This window comes from Meriones unguiculatus, chromosome 11 (assembly GCF_030254825.1).
Source record: "Meriones unguiculatus strain TT.TT164.6M chromosome 11, Bangor_MerUng_6.1, whole genome shotgun sequence".
Taxonomy (NCBI): Eukaryota; Metazoa; Chordata; class Mammalia; order Rodentia; family Muridae; genus Meriones; species Meriones unguiculatus.
Window position 1 is genome coordinate 61572932 of NC_083359.1, and position 23290 is coordinate 61596221.

At 37.9% G+C, this 23290-nt stretch overlaps 1 protein-coding gene across 2 annotated transcripts in view; it reads left to right on the forward strand.

Annotated features, from left to right (window-relative positions):
* The window catches only part of Kcnt2 (potassium sodium-activated channel subfamily T member 2), a 383380-nt gene that overhangs the window by 319032 nt on the left and 41058 nt on the right, over positions 1 to 23290 (forward strand). For both annotated transcript variants that reach the window (XM_060364407.1, XM_060364409.1), the window contains 3 exons: positions 1316 to 1427; positions 19299 to 19400; positions 22512 to 22595. In XM_060364407.1, the coding sequence (XP_060220390.1) occupies positions 1316 to 1427; positions 19299 to 19400; positions 22512 to 22595 (298 nt within the window). The remainder of the gene's footprint in view (positions 1 to 1315; positions 1428 to 19298; positions 19401 to 22511; positions 22596 to 23290) is intronic.

The window sequence follows — 23290 nt, forward strand, 5'->3', positions numbered from 1 at the left end:
AATCCATCCATCCACCCATCCATCTCTCTCCCTCATTTTTTATCTCTCTCATACACACACTGATAATAATAATAATAATAAATAGAAATATTTAGATTCCTTCAAAATAGTATCTACTACCACTTTTTTTTAAATGGTTCATAAAATAGCCATGATCTTCAGAATGCCTTTCCTCATAAGACATTCAAAACAATGACATGACAAGCAAAGAAAGATTTTCAGACCAATTTCTTGTATGAACATTGTGCTCCTCTATTTAAAATACGTACCACATACGTTTGTCAAATGCTGTCAAGCAATCAGCTGCTGAAGCAGGAGCACGCTCAGCATGGAGTTGCTAAGAAATGAGAGCTTCAGGAGCTGATTTGATGTTGAGAGCTCAAAAAAGTGTGTTATACTTCTTGTGTCTTTCAGTTATTGCCAGGCTTTGAGTTCAGGGATGACTTCAAACTACCAGTGGGTGTTTTCAGTGGTCTTAGCTTACCTTAACTTAAAAGCATGGTATGGGAGGGGAAAGGCATATTACCACAAAAATAAATAATGGGGAATACCAAATATTAGAATCCAAAAACCTACAAGTGATGTCTGAAGATCCAGTTAGACCAGAGAAGCAACAGAAGCAAATATAGAGTCATCTTAATACCATCATAATGCCCTTCTTTTGAGGGTGAAAATTAAATGTGTGTACAGGAATTTGTGAATTTTTGAGTATATAAAAAAGATATGAAAAGAACGTAGTACAGAAAAGCTTAGTTCATTTTAAATATCCTTATTGATGCTTTAACTTTGGCTCCAATTCATTGGTGAAATTTACCTGAATTATGGTATTTTCTTATCTCAGAAGCTCATTGAACCAAGAGTTGACCTTTAGGAAGAATTTATTATTAGGCTTGGGCAGCCATAGCTTTGGAGAGTTCATAAAATGGACAAAAAGAGCATCATGCAAATATTTTAGCAATCCAAATATTCATATATTTTTTAATATCACCCACAAAGTAATGTTAATAACTTCTTAAATCAACTTTATGAGTTTCTCTTCCATACTGTCTCATAATTATGGAGATAAAATGTCTAATAAAAGAAAAAATTGCTGAATTTATTTTATTCCTCACAGTACTAATATGTTGGTTAAAATATTTGGAAAATAGTATTTCATTTTTCTTGTATTTTACAGATCCTTTTATGTGGCAGTGCCTGCTGTTGTAATTGGATGTAGCTTTATGCCTAAGGCTAAGAATCACTCATTCATAAATACGTTATTATAAAAACATGCCATATTGGATTATTAGTGTGATGCAGTTTCTCTTTAATTTAGGTTGTTTTCCAGTCTCAGTATTATCACTGAGCTTACTCACCCAGCAAATATGAGATTCATGCAATTCAGAGCCAAGGACTGTTACTCTCTTGCACTTTCAAAACTGGAAAAGGTAAGACCAATATTAAAAAAGTTTGTGTATTTGGGTTCAAAGATTATGGAAAATACACCTTAAAAAAATAATAGGATTTGATGATTGCCAGCTCTAGCCATAACACTGATTTAAGAAGCAGCATTGTAAGAATGAAATGATTACCATCATAACTCAAACAGAAAAAAAAAAAGGAGAGAGATAGAGTTACAATACTCTAAACTCAGAGGATGGTGAAGTATTGTCAGCAGTTAAGAGGACATGCTGCTCTTGCAGAGGACCTGTATCCATTTTCCAGGGCCAACATTGTGACTTGCAAGTATTTGTAACTCCACTTCCCGAGGATCCAATCCCATCTTTTGGTCTCTGTGGACACCATGCATAGTGCGCATACATACATGCAAACAAACATTAATACATATAAAATAAAACCAAAGTATTTATCTTAAAAATTGTACAAAAGACAAAAAACCTGTGGAACCAACAAAGTAGATAAATACACTGAAAAAAAAAAACCAAACACATGTGTGCTTCCTAAATCATCATTGTCTGCATCTTACAATGTAAAAGTTCCCTCAAAGCTTCTGTGTATAATGCTGTCATATTTAGCCCCCACTAGCTAGATTCAAATTTAGAAAATGTTTCAGATAATAAGTTTACCACTTTAGTTAATAAATTTCTCTATTACATGTAAAAATACTTCATTTTGTAATTAATAATCCTCTGAGTCATCTTAAATCACGTGTAACCTAGAGTAATACTGTGTGATTACTCAATTTTAGGATATATCCATTTTCAAAATCAAGCTATCAGGTTCACTGAACATTTACATTTCAAATCTTATTATTTTTTCATAAAAATGTTAGTTCTCAAAAACTTTAATTATTCATTTTTGTAGTTATTATGATTGATAAGCAATTTTTCTTAAATTTTATTCATGCATTTTTATTTCTGTTAAATCATGAAAGGTTCTTTTTTATTTTCTATTTTACTTTGTTCTCTTTTTTACTATATGTTTGTCTTTCCTCCATTTTTTAATTAAATTTTTATTTTATTTTATTTATTTTATTTTATTTTATTTTATTTTATTTTATTTTATTTTCCAGGGCAATGCTCTCATTTCCAAGGGGAGACTTTTTTTATTTATCTGTTCTGGGTTTTTTTGCATAATAAATGATAATTTATTAGACTGGCTTACACAATATGGCCAAAGTAATTGTATACCATGTGTATCACACCAGAGAAGCTAAGCAACCAGTAGTTGTTCAGTCCATGATGCTGGATCCTTCAGCAGTCCCAGTACATTCCTAAAGGCCTGGAGGGTTCCTAGAGAGCTTCTGATCTTCAGTCCACATTAGAAACCCAAAAAGCAAAGGAATCAGCAGTAGCAGCAACAGGTTCCTTGTATGTGCCAGCAAGAGTGAATGCAAGTAGGCGAAAGCAAAGCTTTTCTTTCTCCATGTCCTTTTTTTATGGGATCTTTTTTTTTTTCAGGGATTTTTTTTAAAAATTTTTATTAATTACACTTTATTCACTTTGTATCCACTCCATAAGCTCCTTCCCCCTCCCTCCCCCTTCTTCAAGCATGCTCCTCCCCATGTCCACTGATAGGGGAGGTCCCCCTCTCCTTCCTTCTGATCTTAGTCTATCAGATCTCATCAGGAATGGCTGCATTGTCCTCTTCTGTGGCCTGGTAAGGCTGCTCCCCCCTCAGGGGGAGGTGATCAAAGAGCAGGCCAATCAGATTATGTCAGAGGCAGTCCTTCTTCCCATTACTATGTGACCCACTTAAACACTAAACTGCCATGGGCTACATCTGTGCAGGGGTTCTAGGTTATCTCCATGAATAGTCCTTGGTTGGAATATCAGTCTCTGGGAAGACCCCTGTGTTCAAATTTCTGGTTCTGTTGCTCTCCTTGGTTTGTATCCCAGCTGTAGCCCCCTCCCTCATTCCCTCCTAATCTCACCCCTCCCATTGAACAGATGATGTTATAATCATCTACAGTTATAGTTTTTCCTTTGAAAATAATGTTGTTCTCTGAGCCTCTATTGAGCACCTACACCCTGCAATACAATTTTAAGAAAACCCTATTATGTCTTTATAACTCGTTTGTTTGTTTGTTTGTATTTTTAAATAATTTAATTTTATTTTATGTGCATCGGTGTGAAGGTGTCAGATCCTTGGAACAGGAGTTACAGACAGTTGTGAGCTGCCATGTAGGTACTGTGACTTGAATCCAGGTCCTTTACAAGAGCAGACAATACTCTTTTTTTTTCATCTTTTTAAAATTTTTATTAATTACAGTTTATTCACTTTGTATTCCCTTCTGTAGCTCCCTTCCTTTTCCCCTCCCGATCCTACCCTCCCTCCCCCTTCTCCACCCATACCCCTCCCCAAGTCCACTGATAGGGGAGGTCTTCCTCTCCTTCCTTCTGATCCTAGTCTATCAGGTCTCATCAGGAGTGGCTGCATTGTCTTCCTCTGTGGCCTGGTAAGGCTGCTCCCCCATCAGAGAGAGGTGATCCAAGAACAGTCCAATCAGTTTACATCAGAGACAGCCCCTGTTCCCTTCAGTATGGAGCTCACTTGGACACTGAGCTGCCATGGGCTACATCTGTGTAGAGGTTCTAGGTTATCTCCACGAATGGTCCTTGTTTGGAGTATCAGTCCCAGAAAAGACCCCTGTGCCCAGATTTTTTATTCTGTTGCTCTTCTTGTGGAGGTCCTGTCTTCTCCAAGTCTTACTATTTCCCCCTTCTTTCATAAGATTCCCTGCACTCTGTCCAATGTTTGGCTGTAAGTCTCAGCATCTGTCTTTAACCACTAAGCCATCTCTCCAGCACCTGTTAGTTTGTATTTTTAAAGCAGAGAAAACTGTAATAATCTTTCAGAGGTCACTTCACAACAGCAATATGGTTTATACGTGACAAGGAGTCATTCATATTTAGTCCTGTTAGTCTTTCAATTCACAGTAGACCTTGGTAATTCACCTTGTTTTATAACTTTAATAAGAACTATACATATTTTATCCTCTAAAATTTAGATATTAAATATTATCTGTAGGCCTAATGGGATAGCATAGTGGAATATAAATCACTTGCTGTTATGGGCCTGATGACCTGATTTTGAGTCTAAGAACTTAAGACGTAAGAAGGGAACTCATTCCATAGTTATTCTCTGACCTCCACTTGCACTGTGGTGTCCTTATGCCTACAATCACCACCTCCTACTACATTAGTTTTTGCATTAATGAATAGTGTATTTGATTTCATTGTATTGCTTACTTAATGCTAGTTCATTTGTAAAATGGTTAAAAAATGGCTAACTTGAGTAAGGTGATCTCTTGCTTTCTCACATACTGTCTTTTTTTCACTCAAAATCACATATTTATTTACACTAATGTTATAAATAAAATAAGTGAAGTTATTACTTTAATTTTTATGTCCATATTATTTCCTTAGCTGTTCCTGTTTCTCCTGCCACTGGGAATTATAAACTTTATCTGTAAAAATTCTAGTGCTCTCATTCATCATCTCTTCTCTGTGATGCAAGGCACTTTGCAAGCTGTTTTGCTTTCGGGCTTCCTGATATTTTAAAATTGTAATGCTCTTGTGAATTGCAACTTTTGAACAACCATACATAGTGTGTGGGTAGATTTGTATTTCCATATTAAACCAAAATCATTATTTTTTTTGTTTTTATTTACTCTTTGCTCACATGTTCCATCCCTACCCTATTTTCCCCTCCCTTCTCTCCTCTCAGCCTCTCCTGCCCTCCTCCCTGCTTTTCCAGATCTAGTCCTCTGTTTCCTTTCTGTGGTGATTTGAATAGGAATGCACCCCCCATAGACTCACGTGTTTGAAAGCTTGGCCCATAGAGAGGTGTGGCATTGTTGGGGTAGGCATGGCCTTGTTGGAGGAAGTGTATCACTGTGGGGGAGGGGAAGTTAGGCTTTGAGGTCTCCTTACTCAGGGTACATGCAGGGTGGGACCCAGTCTTCTGCTGTCAATAGATCAAGATGTAGAACTCTCAGGTCCTTCTCCAGCACCATGACTGCCTGGATGCTACCATGCTTCCCATCATAATGATAATAGACTAAACCTCTGAAACTGTAAGCCAGCCCCAATTAAGTATTTTTTTTATAAGAGTTGGTATCTCTTCACAGCAATAAAACCCTGAGACAAGCTGCTGTTAGGGATGCAGTATTGCTGTGGTAGGGCTGCCCATGTATTTATTTGGGACTATGGATTAGAAAAGCAGTTGGATGCTTTATGTGGGGAATAGGCCCTTCTACTGGGAACACGGAAGACAGTTGTTCTGAGGGTGATTTGAACAGTGGGGACCTGGCTAAGGTGGTTTCAGAAGAGAATAATGTTAGTATGAAGTTTTGAAACTGTTCTTGTAATATTTTGCCAATGAATTTGGCTGCTTTTTACTGTTGTCAGAAATATTTGTCTGAGGCTAAAGTGAAGAATTTTGGATTAATTGCATTGGCAAAGCAAACCTCAAAATAACAGAGTACAGATTCTATCATATGGTAATTACTATTAACTCCTATACAAGTGTTTTGATGAAAAAGAGCAAGGTGAAAAAGGAAAAATACAAAATGTATGGTCCAAAGAGAAAAGGGGCACCAGAAAGTGGAATGGAGATAAATCCTGTGTTTAAGGATATAAACAGATTAAAGATATTAAATGAAATTAGGAAGTGGTGACCCAAGGGCAAGATCTCACACAGCCAATCTTCCTTCTAGAGAAAACGAATTAAAGAAAAACTTAAGTCTAGGCCTAGTGGTACACGCCTTTAATCCCAGCACTCAGGAATCAAAGGTATGCAGATCTCTGAGTTCAAAGCCAGCTTCCTCTACAGAGCAAGTTCCAGAACAGCCAAGTGTAGTCAATGAAGGAAACCATTGAAAACAGAAAACTGGTGAAGATGTAATTTAACAGTGGGGCCATGTTCCAGCCCAAGCAAGCAGCAGAACTTGGCAGTTTCAGCCACCTGCTTCTGGTGGCTAGAAGAGCGGGGCTATGGAATCTCCCTCCATGACAAAGGAAAGCTGCTGAGGCCAGCTGTGTAGCAAGGGTATCCCTGCATGGAGGCCTAGAAAGGCCAGAATGTGCTGTGAAGACGAAGTCTGCATTACCTTGCAGACCCCAAGATGTTAGAGATACCAGACACGTGGGATACCTGCCAAGGAAAGCTGCTTACAGGGGTGAGGGTCGGGGGTGGAACTAGCCCGAGCGAAAGAAGTGTGTTGCAGTCAACAAAGCTGAAAGGAGTTGGAGGTCTGAAGAACGTTTGACATCAGACTTGGAGATGCAGAGTTTGGAGTTTACCCAGCAGATTGTTGGTCTTGCTTTGGTCTAGTATTTCCTCACCATGCTCTCTTACCTATGTTTTGGAATAGTAATATAGATCTTGTGCCATTTGATGATGGAAGTATGTGATCTGTTTTGATTTTAATATTACAGAGGATTGCAGTTAAGAGACTGTATGAATATCAAGAGACTCTGAACTTTGGACTTTTAAACATTTTTGAGACTGACAGACAATGGGGATTTTTGCAGATGGATTTTGCAGGAAATGGATGCATTTTCTATGTGTTATGGCTACAAGCCTATGGAGGCCAAAGTAAAGTGTGGTATAGATATGGCCCTATAGACTCAGTATATTTGAATGCTTGGTCCATGGGGAGTGGCACTACTAGGAGGTGTGACCTTGTTGGAGTAGGTGTGGGAGAGGGCTCTGAGGTTTCCTGTGCTTACCTTACACCCAGTGTGGCACCCAGTCTCCTACTGCCTGTGGATCAAGATGTAAAATTCTCAGATCCTTCCCCAGCACCATGGCTGCCTGGTTGCTACCATGTTTCCCACCATGATGATAATGGTCTGAACTTGTAAGCCAGCCCCAATTAAGCATTTTCTTTATAAGAGTAGCCTCTATGCATAGTCCTTGGTTGGAGTATCAGTCTCAGGAAAGACCCCTGTGCTCAGATTTTTTGGTTCTGTGGAATTCCTGTCTTCTCCAGATCTTACTGTTTCCCACTTCTTTCCTAAGATTCCCTGCACTCTGCCCAAAGGTTGCCCAAAGTCTCAGCATCTGCATTGATAGACTGCAGGGCAGAGCCTTTCAGAGGTCCTCTGTGTCAGGCTTCTGACTTGTTCCCTCTTTTCTTCTGATGTCCATCCTCTTTGCTTTCTGGATAGAAATTGAGCATTTTCGCAAGAGTCCTCCCTCTTGATTAGTTGATTTAGGTATACAGATTTTATTACGTTTATCCTATATTATATGTCTATATGAGTGAGTATCCATGTGCATCTTTCTGCTTCTGGAATAGCTCACTCAGGATGATCTTTTCCAGACCCCTGCACAGATGTAGCCCATGGCAGTTCAGTATCCAAGTGGGTTCCATTGTAATAGGAACAGGGACTGTCTCTGACTTGAACTGATTGGCCTGCTCTTTAATTACCTCCCCCTGAGGGGGAAGCAGCATTACCAGGACACAGAAGAAGACACTGCAGCCACTCCTGATGAGACTTAATTGATTAGGATCAGAAGGAAGGAGAGGAAGACCTCCCCTATCAATGGATTTGGGGAGGGGCATGCATGCAGAGGGTGGAGGAAGGGAGGGATTGGGACAGGAGGAGGGAGGGAACCACAGGGGGGATACAAAAAAGTAATTTTTGTAATGAAAAACAAAACAAAAGACAGCTAGTCCTCAATGTCTTACAAATAAATGAACTGATCACATTAAAAAAAAAAAAAAAGAGTTGCCTCAGTCATGGTTTATCTTCCCAGCAATAAAACACTAACACCTTCTGAAAAGTGCAAGCCTCCCAGGGATAGCAACTAAACATGTTATATCCAGTTACATACAAGAAGTCTAGATATATACACTCATATTAAGGCTGGACTAGTCAAGTCAGTAGGAGGAAATGGGTTCCAATATCAAGTAAAAGAGTCAGTGATAAGTCCTGTTCCCAGTGTTAGTGGTCCCACAAGAACACCAAGCTGCACAACCATAACATATTTGCAGAAGACCTAGTTGAGCTGGATAGGCCTCCTGATTCTCTCTTCAGTCTCTGATCCCTTTTGAGCTAGTTTATTCTGTGGACCATGTTCTTTAAGAACATGGAGGAGCTTTGGCTCCTCCTTTGGCTCCTACAATTCTTCCCTTTCTTCTGCAGGATTCTTTGAGCTTCCCCCATCCCCTAATGTTTAGAAGTGGGTTTTTGCATCTGTTTCCATCAGTTACTGGAGAAAGCAGCTGTGATGACTTTGCTAGGCTCCTGTCTACTAGTAAAGCAGACTATCATTAGAAATCATTTCATTGACCTTTCTTGTTGTTCTTGTTTGGTTCTATCCTAAGTCTATGGGCTATCCAGGCTCTTGTTCCTGTCATTCCAGACAGTGTCAGGTGTAGGCTCTCTCTAGTGGCTTGGGTCTCAAGTTTGACCAGTCATTGGTTGAGCACTTTTACCTCAGCACATCTTACAGGCAGGACAAATTGTTGATCAAAGTTTTTGTGGCTGGGTTGGTGTCTCAGTCCTCCCACTGGAAGACTTGCCTGTTTACAGATATTCAGTTCAAGCTCCATATCCCCCATTGCTAGGAATCTTGGCAAGGGTCACTTTCATGGATTTCTGGGAGTTTGCATTGCATTTTTCCTACCTTGCCCCTTTAATTCCTGTTGTCTCTTCTAGAACTCTCTTCTGCCACCCCCATCCCTCTTATTCCCATCCCCACCTGCTCCTATTCCACCCACAAGATCTATTATATTTCCCCTTCTGAGGAAGACCATGTGTCACCTTGAGTCCTTCTTGTTACTTAGCCTAACTGGGTCGCTGGATTGTAGCATGGTTATCCTTTACTTTACAGCTAATATCCACTTTTAAGAGAGTACAGACAGTTTTTATTTTTCTGATTCTGGGTTATCTCACTCTGGACGATTTCTTTTTTTGTTTGTTTGTTTCATCCATTTTTCTGCAAATTTCATTAAAAAAAACCAGCTGAGAAATAATTGTGTAAACATACCATGTTTTCTTTATCCTTTCATTAGTTGAGTGTCATCTAGGTTGTTGTCATCATAACTAGTTTCTAGTTATTATAAGAAAAAATTGTTATGAATACTTGCACAAGTGCCCTCATGATAGAATGGAGCTTCCATTGATTATATACTCAGCAGTGATATAGCTGGTTCTTGAGGAAGGTCACTTCCCTGGGTATCTGGGTGCCAGTGTAGCCTCTGGCAAAGCATGCAACTCCACTGGATATAAGGGTGGAATAGGGTAAGAAGGAAGGAAGGGGCTTTTGGACGGTAGTCTTGGTGGGTGTTGGGGAGTGTTTGTGGTCCACAGGCAGGGGTTTTACCAGATATCTTCCAAAGTGAATGATAAATTTTCACAACAGTAAAGAAATAAAATCGGATTCTGGTACTATAAATAATAAAGTTTGCATAGATGAAATGATGTATTCCTTTTTTCTGTTTACCAGACAAATTTCTCTTTTAATTATTTAATTATTTATTTAAAATTTTTATTCTTTATGTACATCACATTCTAACTGCATTTCCTCACTCCACTCCTGCAAGCTGTCTCCCCACACCTTTCCTAAACTCCTCCTCTGTTACTTATTAAAAGAAAAGAGAGGAAGGAAGGAAGGAAAGAGGAAGGAAGGAAGGAAAAAAGAAAAAATGAACAAGCCCACCAGGGATATCACCAAACACATCATAACAAATTACACTAAAACTGGACTCATACCCTTATATCAAAGTTGGACAAGGCAACCCAGTAGGAGTAAAGGGGTCTCAAGCATGGGCAGAAGAGTCAGAGAGACCCCCTGCTACTGCTGTTAGGGGTACCACAAGAACACCAAGCTACACAGCCATAATCTACATGCAAAGGACCTAGCTTCCACCCATTCAAGATTATTATCTAGTCTCTGTGATCCCCTATAATCCCCGGTTAGGTAATTCTTTGGGTTATGTTCTCACGGTGTCCTTGACTCCTCTGGCTCCTAGAATCCTTCCTCCCTCTCTTCTTTGGGTTTCCCCTGGTTTTATCTAGTGTTTGGCTGTGAGTCTCTTCATCTGCTCCTCTCAGTTGGACAATGCCTCTCTGATGGCAATTGGGCTAGGCACTGATTCATTATGTGTATAGCAGAATATCATTAGCAATCATTTCATTGATAAGCACATTTTTTTCTGTCATTTGATACATGACATCATCCCCATTTTCCTTAGTCCACTAATGCATGCTGACATTACATGTCACTGCTACCCTGATTCTCCTGTGGAACTATGAATTACTGTAGATTTGAAGTTCCTCATCCAGCATAATTTTACTCTAGAGGCCTGCTTTAGTCCAAACTTTCAACAGTTCTGTTTCTCAGTTCTAGGAATTTTGTCCTAAGCCATGAAACACGTACTCCATTCAAAGTGTTCGTTTTCCTTATAATTTAACATGCAATATCTAAATACACGTTACTTTTAAAAGTAAGTTTGTGATATAATTTTTATTTATACAAGTCACATTTATAGATATTGTGACTAACTTACTGTTTTGCCTTCTGATGTGGAAAATTAGAAGTTTGGGGCTCAGGCAAGTCTCATTCTTCTGTGAATCATATGCAGAAAAAGATAAATCTAGAAGAGATCAAATGCTTTTAGTATTGACCAATTGTTAACCTGTAATGCCCAGAGTTATAATAAATAGGCACTAGGTTTTATGTTAAATGTTGAAAACTTAGTAAGCTTCCATAAATTCATGTAGTCCAAATGGGACTTCTCTGTATCTTATATCTGAATTGATTCCCTCTTACTTATAACTTCTAGCCATGATATATTAGCTTTTTAAGACAGGTATAGGTAAAATATATATGATGGATTGTTAACTAATTTTACCTGTCCTATGCAGTAAAGCAGCCCTGATACACTAGAGTTCAGTGTATTAATATATCTTCTTCTGTCTAGAGGAAACAGTTATCATAACATGTATTCTCATTAGGATTGAATCAATTGTTCAAGACTTTATTTGCTGAGATATTTAAAGCAAATAGGGCAAAAGGAGTGCTGCAGGCTCTTTGGTTCATTTTCCTTTAAAAGAGTTCATGACACAAAGGCAGCAAATGTTGAATGCTGAACTATTCACACATAGCAGAATAGCATCTCTGTGAGGGCTTTTCAGAGTTAGGGAACATCAGAGAAATTTTAGACAACAAGGAGAGCTCACAGGAGGCCGTGGAAAGCAATGTGTTCTATAAGACAAGAATATTCTCCGTGGTCTGCTGGAACCCATACAGGGAATGAAATTTTAGTGTTTAACCACATAACTACTTGATTCCTTAGTATTTCTTACTGAAAAGTCCTAGTCAGACAAGCTGGAAAGACCAGAGGAAGCAGACATTGGTGGTTCAAACACTGGCCTTTGAACATTCTTTTTCTTTCTTTTCTTCTTTCTTTAATGATATATTTATTTATTTCTTTATTATTATTACAATTTATTCATTTTGAATCTCAGGTAATGCCCCCTCCTTCATCTTATACTGGTACCACCTTCTCTTTCTCCCCCCCCATGCCCATCCCATTGAGGAGGTCAATGCCAATGACCTCCTCCCTTACTGTCTGACCCTAGCCTTTCATGTCTCATCAGGACTGTCTGGATCTTCTTTCTCTGTGGCCTACTAAGGCCACCTCACTAAGAGGAGGTGGTCAAAGAGTAGGCAACTGAGTTCATACCAGAGACTGCCCTTGCTCACCTTACTAAGGCACCCCCATGAAGACTGAGCTGCCCATGGGCTACATTTGATCAGGGGATCTATGTCCTCTTCATGCATGGTCCTTGGTTGATTCATCAGTCTCTGAAGGACCCCATGGGCCCAGAATTCTTGGCTCTATTGGTCTCCTTGTGGAGTTCCTGCCCCTCCAGGTCTTTCTATTTTTCCCTTCTTTCATAAGATTCCCTGTACTCTGCCCAGAGTTTGGCTATGAGTCTCAGCATTTGCTTCGATACCCTCCTGGGTAGAGTCTTTCAGAGGTACTTCATGGAAGGCTCCTCTTCTGTTCCCTGTCTTTGCCCACTTCCGTTATCTATCGCGTTTGTCCTTCTGAATGAGGATTAAGCCTCTTCCCTAGTTGTTCCCTAAACAACAAGCCTCCTCCTTGTTGTTTAGCTTCTTTAAGACTGTAGATATTAGTATGTTTAGCCTATATTATATGACTAATATCCAAGTTGCAGCATGTCTAAGGGCATGGTGAAGATAACTCCACCAGATTTATGATTTCATAAAGTTGATGTGACAGTTCTGTACTTATCAAAAAGTAGCACTATAAAGTAAAAGAGTATTATCAGTAGTCTCCATTAATCAGGAAAAAAAAAGATAATAAAAGCCTGGCAGGGTGATGATGATGATGAAAACAGAGAATTCTTGGGAAAAATAAAACCCCAAGACCAGCATGACTTTGGTAAATAAGTGATATATTTAATTATTTTATAGAATATCAATATTGCATTATGTATTGTACAGCTGGTGCTATGTGAATAAAGATGTATACATATGTGTGTGCCTAAATTATGCATATTGATGTGTATATGTATGCACAAGTATGAGTGTTGGTCAGAAGACAACTTATGGTAGTCAGTTCCCTTCTTATACAATTGGTAACTGAGGGATTGAACTTGGGTCATTAGGATCATGGCAGGTGCTTTTACTTGCTTAACTATGTCTCCAAACAAAGAAGCACATGGGAAAAGAGACAGACAGACAGACAGACAGACAGAGGGTGACACAGTTTAGCCACAAGATTTCTTTTGAACTCCATAAAAGATTGTCTACAAAGAGGACTGGTTGAAGAAATTAATTTAGAGTCAAAGAGACATCTATAATGTGATACTGATGTCAAAAATAAGGCAGATTCTTAGGGTTACAAATGTTTCAGAACAAATACTTTAGGAGATATTGTGCATGTAAATTTTAAGAACAGCTACTAGAGGTAGGAGCTCTGTTGTCAGATATTAGAGGGAAATGAAGAAATTCAAAGGAATTGTATTTAAGAGAGACTTCCACTGAAGCCAATAATTTGTTCCAATGAGTCTTGATTTGCTTTGCCTCCCACACTCTTCAATTACATCCAAAAATTTGTCAGCTCATTCCATATGGTATTGGATGGCCACAAAGCAAACAAAATATCTGCCAGAATTAAATTTCTTGTTCCAAGAAAGGAACTTGTATGTGATCACAGATCTACTTGAAAGAGAGGTATGAGCTAATGCCTTAAATCACCTTAAATGATTTAAGTATCACATAATTCTTTTAAGTACTTTAGATAAATGCTTGTCAAGAGAATAAAAAAATTACCAATGAAGTTTTACTTGGATACAGAATTCTGTTTGAATAAAAACCTTCTTGCGTAGTGTGGAATGGAACTGAAGGCCCTCTGTGCAATACGCAAGTGCTCTGCTCCTGAGCTATATCCCCATTTCTATGAGTATATTTTTGGTTCATTTGTTCCTTAAATGTTATAATGAAAATAGAATTAGTTCACATATCTCCTTTACGCTCATCCCTCTGGACCCTTCTGCACCCTCTTTCATATTTCCCTCTCCCCCTCTAAAATTGACAGTCCTTTTTTTCTTTATTATTATTGTTACAAAATACATATATACATACATACATACATACACATGTAAGCGTAGTATGCACAAATAGATTAAGAAAACCTGCAGAGTCCATTTTTGTTATTTGTTTTTATAGGGGTGCAAGCTAAGCACTCTGTATTGGATAACAAAGAAAAGGTAATTCTTTCCCTTTCAAGAATCATTACTTAACTCTAGCTCTTTTTCTAGGGGTGAGATCCAATCAAATTTTCCTCCTTTCACATTAGCATGTCTATCATACTAATATTGCCATTGTTATGCTCTTATTTATACTGTCATTTCTTTCTTAAATTAGTTTTTTTATTTTTATTTTATATTAATTACAGTTTATTTACTTTGTATCCTAGCTGTAACCCCCTCGCTCATTCCCTCCCAATCCCACACTCCCTCATATCCTCCCATGCCCTATCCAAGTCCCCTTGCCCCTCTCTAAATTCACTGATAGGGGAGGTCCTCCTCCACTTCCGTCTGACCGTAGTTTATCAGGTCTCACCAGGACTGGTTGCAATGTCCTCCTCTATGGCTTAGCTAGGCTGCTCCTCCCATGGAGGGTGGGGAGGTCAAAGAGCTAGCCACTGAGTTCATGTCAGGGACAGTCCCTGTTCCCCTTACTATGGACCCACTTGGATACTGAGCTGCAATGGGCTATGTCTGAGCAGGGGTTCTAGGTTATATCCATGCATGGTCCTTGGTTTTATTATTTGCAATGTATTCACTTTGTATCCCGATTGGAGCCCCCTCCTCATCTCCTCCCAATCCCATCCTTCCTTCCCTCTTCACTTCCATCCTCTCTCCCTAGTCCACTGAAAGGGGGAGTCTTCCTCCCCTGCCAACTGACCCTAGCATATCAAGTCTCATCAGGACTGCCTGGATCCTCTTCTTCCGGGGTCTGGCAAGATCATACCACCAGGGGAAAATGATCAAAGATCAGGCAACTGAGTTTATGATAGAGGCAGCCCCTGCTCCTCTTACTTGGGGACCCACCTGGAGACTGAGCTGCCCATAAGCTGCATCTGAGAAGGGGGTCTAGGTTCTCTCTATGCATGGTCCTTGGTTAGTGCATCAGTATCTGCAAGGCCCCCCCAGACCCATATTCTTTGGCTTTTATACTGCCTTTTCTAGGAGAGACAGTTTCACAGCAGACTTCCTGATATTCTGTCTCTTGCAATCATTCCTCCCGTGTTTTTGTGATGTTCTCAGAGCCAGTTGGGGTTGGTATCACCAGTATCTCTACCTTGCAGTTTACTGTGATGGTGTATTTGCTTAGAGAACCTTCTTTAAGGAGGGATGGTAGTTACATTTATCAGCCAAAGGCATCTCTCAAAGAAAGCAGATCTGAAAGTCACTCATCTGGAGCAAAGCCAAGAAAGTAGGTTCATGAACCACAGATAAGTTTTTAAGAGGATTATAATGTCTGTTAGTGTTAGAGAAGCAATAGTAAAAATAATGAGTATGTCTTATAAAATACAAAAACAAACGATACTAAAGAAAGGTTACATTGTAACAGAAATTAACAGTATACTCCTTCATGTTTTCAGACCTCCATTAAGTAACTCCAGTGAGACGAGTTGCATATCCCTTATGTTCTAAAAATTTCTTATTTCCAGCTCATGAATGTTACAACCGTTAATATCTTCAGTAAATTTTTGATGTGTGAGGTTACCAAAAGTAGAATAATGTGCTCGAATAAATTTCATTGCCTACCTGTAAGGCCACATGTTGTTTCTGACTTGATTGTAAGTAGCCTGTAGCAATTGCATGGTGGACGGTCTCATGGGACACAGAGTCTAGTGGAGACATAAAATCAATAAACAACGTTCAAAAGGAAGTAAGGAATTATAGATTTCACCTGTATAATGCTAGCAGTTGAAGGTCATTTTTAAGAGTAATTGTGGAAGGCCTGCTCTAAGGTGACAGAAAGGCCTCTGTGGGAAAGTTATAGTTGTGTTACAATACCAGCCAAACAAGTGCAGAAAAACATAGGAAGGCACATTACAGGAAAAAAAGTTGTTCATTCTCTAAGTTCATTCATATAAATAATATGTTAACTATTAAAAGGAGTAATGATCAGAGAATATAACATTTTCTAAGTGGTTACTATGTATAATATTGTAGCTATTTTATTTATTGCAATCGAAATGAGATGTGGATGCCAATACAATCCCACTTCACTTGTAAAGAACCAGGAAGAGGGACATTAAGCATAATCCTTGAGGTTACACAGTAGCTGAGGAACATCACTTCACTCAAACCCTAATATATGTTTCTGTCAACATATATGCACCACGCCAAGCCACGGTTCACTACCAGTTTGTCATTTTTACCAGATGAAAATCTCTACCAATCTTAAAATTTGGAAAAGTGCTTTAAATAACATGAACTGAAGAATCATGTGAAGGTGATACCCACCTTGGGGTATTAAACATTTCTGTATTAAAAAGTTTTTGTTTGTTTAAGTGAGAGGAAATTTCTTGGGTTTAGAAAAATATATCTCTGGCAGAAAATAGTCCAGCAGGATTAAATTTCTGAGATCATCTACACTGATCCACTAAGCTGTTGGCAGATTTAAAGTGGCTTTGATAACACATTCTGAAAGTTAAAACATTTCTGATTCTGTAAATAAGAAACTTTTTTTCTTAGTCACAGAATTTCTGGTTCTCTTTTCTTCAGGCATGTCTAGAAAACCTAATTATAGGGCAAATGGACTCAATTTATAAACAAAAAAATGAGTTACCAGGAAGGAGGAGACTAATTAGCAGTGAGGCTGTCTGGGTATAACAAAGATTTGTGGTAGAAAAATGTCAGGTTTGAGTGTCAAAGCAGTAGAATTTATCAGAAGAAGTAAAAGAACACACTACTGGTGGTAGATTTTGGAAACTTGATAGATATGCAAGTTAGGGAGGTCATGACATTCTTTCATTGATAAATTAGGCCCCTTTGATTAAGATTTACTAACCAGGTGGGTATCCTGTGTGACAGAGTTTAGGAGGTAAATTTGCACAGTGGCATTCAGGTTAAAACTCATGGATTTATGGTTAAACATAAAAGTAGCACAGGGCCTTTGATTAGAAATCCCACATAAAAGGCAGATCCAAGTTCAGTTATTTACTGGTGTGTCTTTCTTGCTCTCAGATACAGAGGAGCGCGAGTCCCAGGTTAAGGTGTTTACTGATGACGTGAATGGTGAAGGCACACATTTAGTTCAAGGCTGGCACATGGTACAAGGTGTTTGGTTCTTAGGACACTGATCCCTTTCATGAGAACTCTGCCTCTGTGATATGATGAAATCAGTTCCTCAGAACTCAACCCTGCAATGCGATAACCCTGGCAGTTAGGACTACAAAACATCAATCTAGAGCAGCAAGAGCATTCCAGCCCAGCCCAGGCTCCTACATGCGTAAGTGAAGGGGTAGGAAATGCTCTGATTTGGAATCATGTTCTTTATCCACACACATTCTAATAAACATCCCCGAATGCTTCTGTTTTTATTATGAACCACAAAGCTATGAACAGAGAAGAGCAACTATCTCTCTGGTATGTTCACTTAGAGTCTTTTGGGAATGAGACATGGAACAGAAGCACCTTAGATTTTCACTGTGCCAGAAACCACAACACTGATTCCATAGTGGTTATAGCAGTTTACATCCCATGGACATATAGAATCATTTCAGGACATCCTTGTATTTGTTTTGTGATCATGACCATTCAGAATAGCCTCTCACTCACTCTTTTAAAAAGGAGGAAATAAAGGTCTCTTTCTCTTTGAGATCCCCAAAATTTGCTACATTAAAATGTGCCTTACATCAGGTTTTGTAAGAAGTATATTTCTAATTTTCATAGCTGTTTCAGTTTGTGCTAGTAAAGCTTGCAGTGAAGAAACAAAGTTTTTGAAATAATGCTTTAGTGTCTGGTGAATACAAGGTTAACTTTCTTAAGATGCCTCTTTAAGTTGTTAATACATGTAACATTTACTCTCTTCTTTTCTGTATCTTAAAAAGAAGACAATAGTACTTTGTTTTGATCCACTAAGCTGTTGGCAAGGGCTTCTGTAAAACAGTATGGTCTGCATCTAAATAACAATAGAGTTATGTTTAAAGAAATTACTGCAAATCATAATATACACGCATAACTTATATTCACATCAAATTTCATTTGGAAATGTAAAGGAGCTTCTCGTAAGTATGTGTGTTTTTGAGAGAAAGTGAGACCGACCGGAAAGTAAACTAAGATGATGGGGTGTGATATTTATATTTACTTTACCTGAGCTGTGAACGGTGAAGGCACACATTTTATATCAAAGCTGGCACATGATAGAAGGACCTTGGTTCTTAGGGCACTGACCCGTTTCATGAGAACTCTGCCTCTGTGATATGATGAAATCAGTTCCTCAGGACTCAACCCTGCAATGTGATAACCTCGGCAGTTAGAACTACAACACATTAATCTAGAGTAGCATGAACATTCCAGCACAGCCCAGGCTCGTACATGCATAGTTATTCTCATATCTCAGGATATCTAAAAGCAAATCTTAACATCATGATAAGCCTATGTAACGTTGACCACTGTTTATATTTAAGTGAACTACTTTTATTTTGTTTGTTTTATTATGTCATCTATTGCAGCAGGAATAAATGTTTGCACATGAAGAGGTTAACATTCTGGATTATGAGATGTTCCAGTAGATTCAGAAAGGTTGTGAAAGAAAATCAAACAGAAACACAAACCTAGCCACAGACCCTTTTATCTAAAGTGCTGATTTTCCTGCAATATGCGATAGGGAAATGGTACCTCAAAACTTGTAGATAATCAACTAATATCTGATTTCAATTAAGACCCACTCCATGAAATGAAACCTATACCCAACACTGCTTGTTGACCGCGAAACTGAGTCTAGATACCCCAGGTACTTAGGCTAAACCCAAATACTAACGACCTAAACAAAACAAAACAAAAACAGAAATAAAATGACTCCTAATGATATCCATTGATCAGTGCCTTACTCTGCCATCATCAGAGAAGCTTCTTCCTACAGCCGACATTTAAAATTACATTCTTAAGCATTTACATACACATACACTCACAAGAACATATACAAAATCAATTTTAAATGAAGGTGGGCACATTTACCATTAATAGTTGAATGTGAACATTTTTTCATATTTGCTGAGAAAAATTGCTCAGACAGCAGTGCCCAAAATACAGATGCTTACAGCTTCTCCTTCTGATTCTGAACAGAAAGAGCGAGAACGAGGTTCAAACCTGGCCTTTATGTTTCGACTGCCTTTCGCTGCAGGAAGAGTGTTCAGCATCAGTATGTTGGACACGCTTCTTTATCAGGTATGTGATTTTTCTTCTTTCTTTGAAATCGTTATTTTATATTTCACGCTATTTTATATTTTGAAACATTTTAGCATGTTTCTATGCATTTAACCACATAAAGGCTGATATGAAACATTTTATTCAAAAATACATTTTAAATATGATCTGAGGTCAAATACTCAGACCTGAAAACATACATAAAATGAATAGTATATAGATTGAGCAGGTTGTATTTAGGAATATATATTTATATGCACAGATATAAATGCATATAACAACCATGAATTTGAAAGAACAGGGAGGGGTATGTGGAAAGGTTTGAAGCAGTGAAAGTGAAGGAGAAAACATTGCAATTATATTATCTCAAAGATAAGAGAAATAATATTTAAAAGATTACATAAGTAAAAATATATTACTTGTATGTATGTGCACACACACACACACACACACACACACACTCGAGGACCTGAATTACCTCCCCAGAACTGAGAATAGAAACAGAGCTGACTCCCAAAAGTTGTGTTGTTTTTCACAGGGCATTGTGCTTTCTTTAGCTTTCACTATCTCTGTCTGTGTCTTTGTCTGCCTGTCTGGCCCTCTCTATCTGTCTCTCTCTTTCCCTCTCTTTCTCCTCCCTCTCAATAAAAATAATGAAATGTAAAATAGCCTATGCAATTTCTTGTATTCCTTTGTTACCAGTCTCCCGTGAAGTTTATTAATATACTTTTTTTTAATCATTCCAAGCATACTTCTGAACCACTTGAGTTTTTAAAGAAAAATAACAAAAAGCCAAAGGTATCATGGCTTATAGTACTTATAGTACTTTTTTTTTCAGATTTTAAACAAAAATAACAAGATTTCAGCATCCTAAGCTGAACATACTTAAGCATCTGATGATTTTTGTTCTCTTTATATAAATATAAGAAACATTTTACAACCTGGAGCCATTTACTTAAAATTACATTCTTAGGCATTTGCATGCACATACACTCACAAGAACATATACAAAAGCAATCTAAATGAAGGTGGGGGACATTTACCATTAATAGTGAATATGAACATCTTTTTAAAAATATTTGCTGAGAAATAAATGCCAAGGCACCATTGCTGTTTCTGCTTTGTACAGTAATCTACATCAATCCAAACATCCATATATCAGTGTCTGTTTTGGTTTGTTTGTTTCTGACTACAGCTGCTTAATAATAATGTTTCCTGCTCTCTGACTAGACATGCAATCATGAAACATTTCTAGGAAAAATATGCTCATAGGGTTTTTTTTTTTCCGTCATAACATTAGTTTCAAATTGACCAGCTTCGCATTTTATTGTCTACATCACTTTTGATTGTATATTTGTTGCGCTCCTACACAACTGCCTGCCTGACTCCACTAATACCAAGATCCCTGGAAATTTTCCTGGTGGTCTCTGGGCTAAGTGCCCCAGTGTGTCCTTATGGGTATCCGGAGCCATCTGCTTATCTGGAGAGGTGACACAGCAAACAAGGAAGCAATATTCATGCTGGTACTAAACTTTGAAGATAATTTATCTTCTGTACCCAGGCAGTGTGACCTGTACCCACACTCCCCAAATGTGCATGTCTTTACCTCTTGAAGTGAAAATTGCAACCTAGTTTTTTTCTTTCTTTTCTGTCTCTTTCTCCTTGTTTTTCTTCCTTCCTTCCGTCCTTCCTTTTTTCCTTTCTCATTTTTAAAGTATGCTTGAAGAGCAGCAGTTGAAACTGAACATTCGTATTGATCAAAGAGAAGAGCTCAGCTACTATTCTGAAGCTACAGAGTCTTATGTCTATGTAATAGAATGATCCCGCACAAGTAGGGACCCATTTTTAATCCTTCTTTGTTTTGATTTTTTATTTGTTGTTATCAAAAGACATGAAAGTTAGTTGTTTGTTGAGACTTCTGCAGAAAGGCTCAATCAGAATTTAAAATTTTTGAATCAAGCCTGACAAGATGGTGCAGCTGATAAGGTGCTGAGGTTAAGCCTTGAAGATCTGAGTTCATTCTCAGAGACCCATATGTTAGAAGAAGAAAAAAATTCCATTTTCTGAAGTTGTTCTCTGAGGACCCCAGGCATTCTGTGGCACACGTGTACCCACACACTCACAACAATACATAGAAAAAGAAATTATTGTAATATGTTTTAAGATCAGAATTATGACAGAATTAGCATTATACTTTGTGCTTCAATCGACATATACTATATCCGTCTATATGGGTATGTGTATACCTGAGAGAAACATCCTACATTATAGCACGCTTATTTGGTGGGTTAGATTGATTTCTACTTTAGCAAATTATTTCATTTCGCCTAAAATTTTTCTAGCTACAACTTATAACTTTATTTTGCTATATGTTTTGAAAAACACTTAGATAGAGGACATCAGCATTAGTGAATTCTAGAAAATACTTTCTATCCTTCTGGACTTTGGGTTAGTTATGCCTTCTCAACGGTTAGAAATTGTTTTCTTCTTGTGTTGATGCTGGGGTTGGGCCCAGAGCACTGTGCATGTCAGCCAAGTCATCACTCCTACAGATGACTTTTAATGATGCTATTTGTACAATCTTACTAATATTATAATTACTATTATAATTTCTAACATAATTATTCACTGTAATTGTTATGCACTGTTATTTTCATTGTGATGTTTCCTTTTCAAAAGATATTCTATTTTAACATGGAGTAGTTTGGGAAGGACTATATGTAATATGAAATAATAAAAGAAGTCTAAAAATAGATTTTATTTTACTATTGGGCAGATTAATCTTAGGGAAAAGACTGGCTGAAATAATTTTACAATGTTTATTTTTAAAAGTTGTTAATTTGACCATTTTATTTCAGTTTAGAGCCATTTATAACATTTCATAAAATGTTAGTATCATGCAGATGTCAGCATGCATATTATCTCTAAATAATAAGTATTTCATATATTTCTTATCATTGACTTAAATACAAATGGTCATTCTAAAAGTTGAGATTTATCTCATTTTATCAAGGCTTACTTCAGTGTTAGATATAATTTTCCAGAAATCTTTATGTGTTCATAGCGCTCATTATGTATCTCATACTATGTATCTCCTATACATAATATATATGTATTTTGTTTATATTGCAGTCATTTGTGAAAGATTATATGATTTCTATCACCAGACTTCTGTTGGGATTGGACACCATACCAGGATCGGGTTTTCTTTGTTCTGTAAGTTAATCATGTCCACAAGAGAAGCGAATTCTGATAGAAGGTTTGGAGATCCACTTACAATGTGCTTTGGGTGACTCATCTATAGTCACACTTATTTTATGTCCTCACATGTGTCCAAAGAGTTAATCTGAGATTTTTTTTTTCTAATTCATTGAAAACCCTTTGACCTTAGGCCTATTATATACTTTTTGTGGCTTAGGCATTTCAATTACTATCATTACAAAAACAAACAAAAAAACATTCTATATAAAACCAAGCAAAAGTTCTCATTTTTGTTATTATTGATTTGACAATGACAGGTCCAAAATTTGGATTCTGCATTGTCTGTGAGCAGAGTAATTCTGGAATTTAACCCCCCCCCCTTTTTTTTTTCTGGGATGGGTTGTCATATTGTTCAGACTGTCTTCATATTCCTGTAATCAAAGAATCCTCCACGCCAGCACTTTGAAATAACAGTTAGAGCAGGCCTGTGTCATTGTACCTGGTTCAAACCTTCTCTTTTCTAGAAGAGCATAGTGAGTAGAGTGCAATCGATTGCTGATGGTTCAGACATACCAGCAATTGTGAAGAACGAGCAGCCTGGCTTCCTGTCTGAAACCCCATGCTCCTTCCACCTCCAATTTGCTTCTGTGCGTGTAGGAACTCTACGGGATAGGACTTTTCTTACTGGAGTAGGTTCTGCACCCTGATTA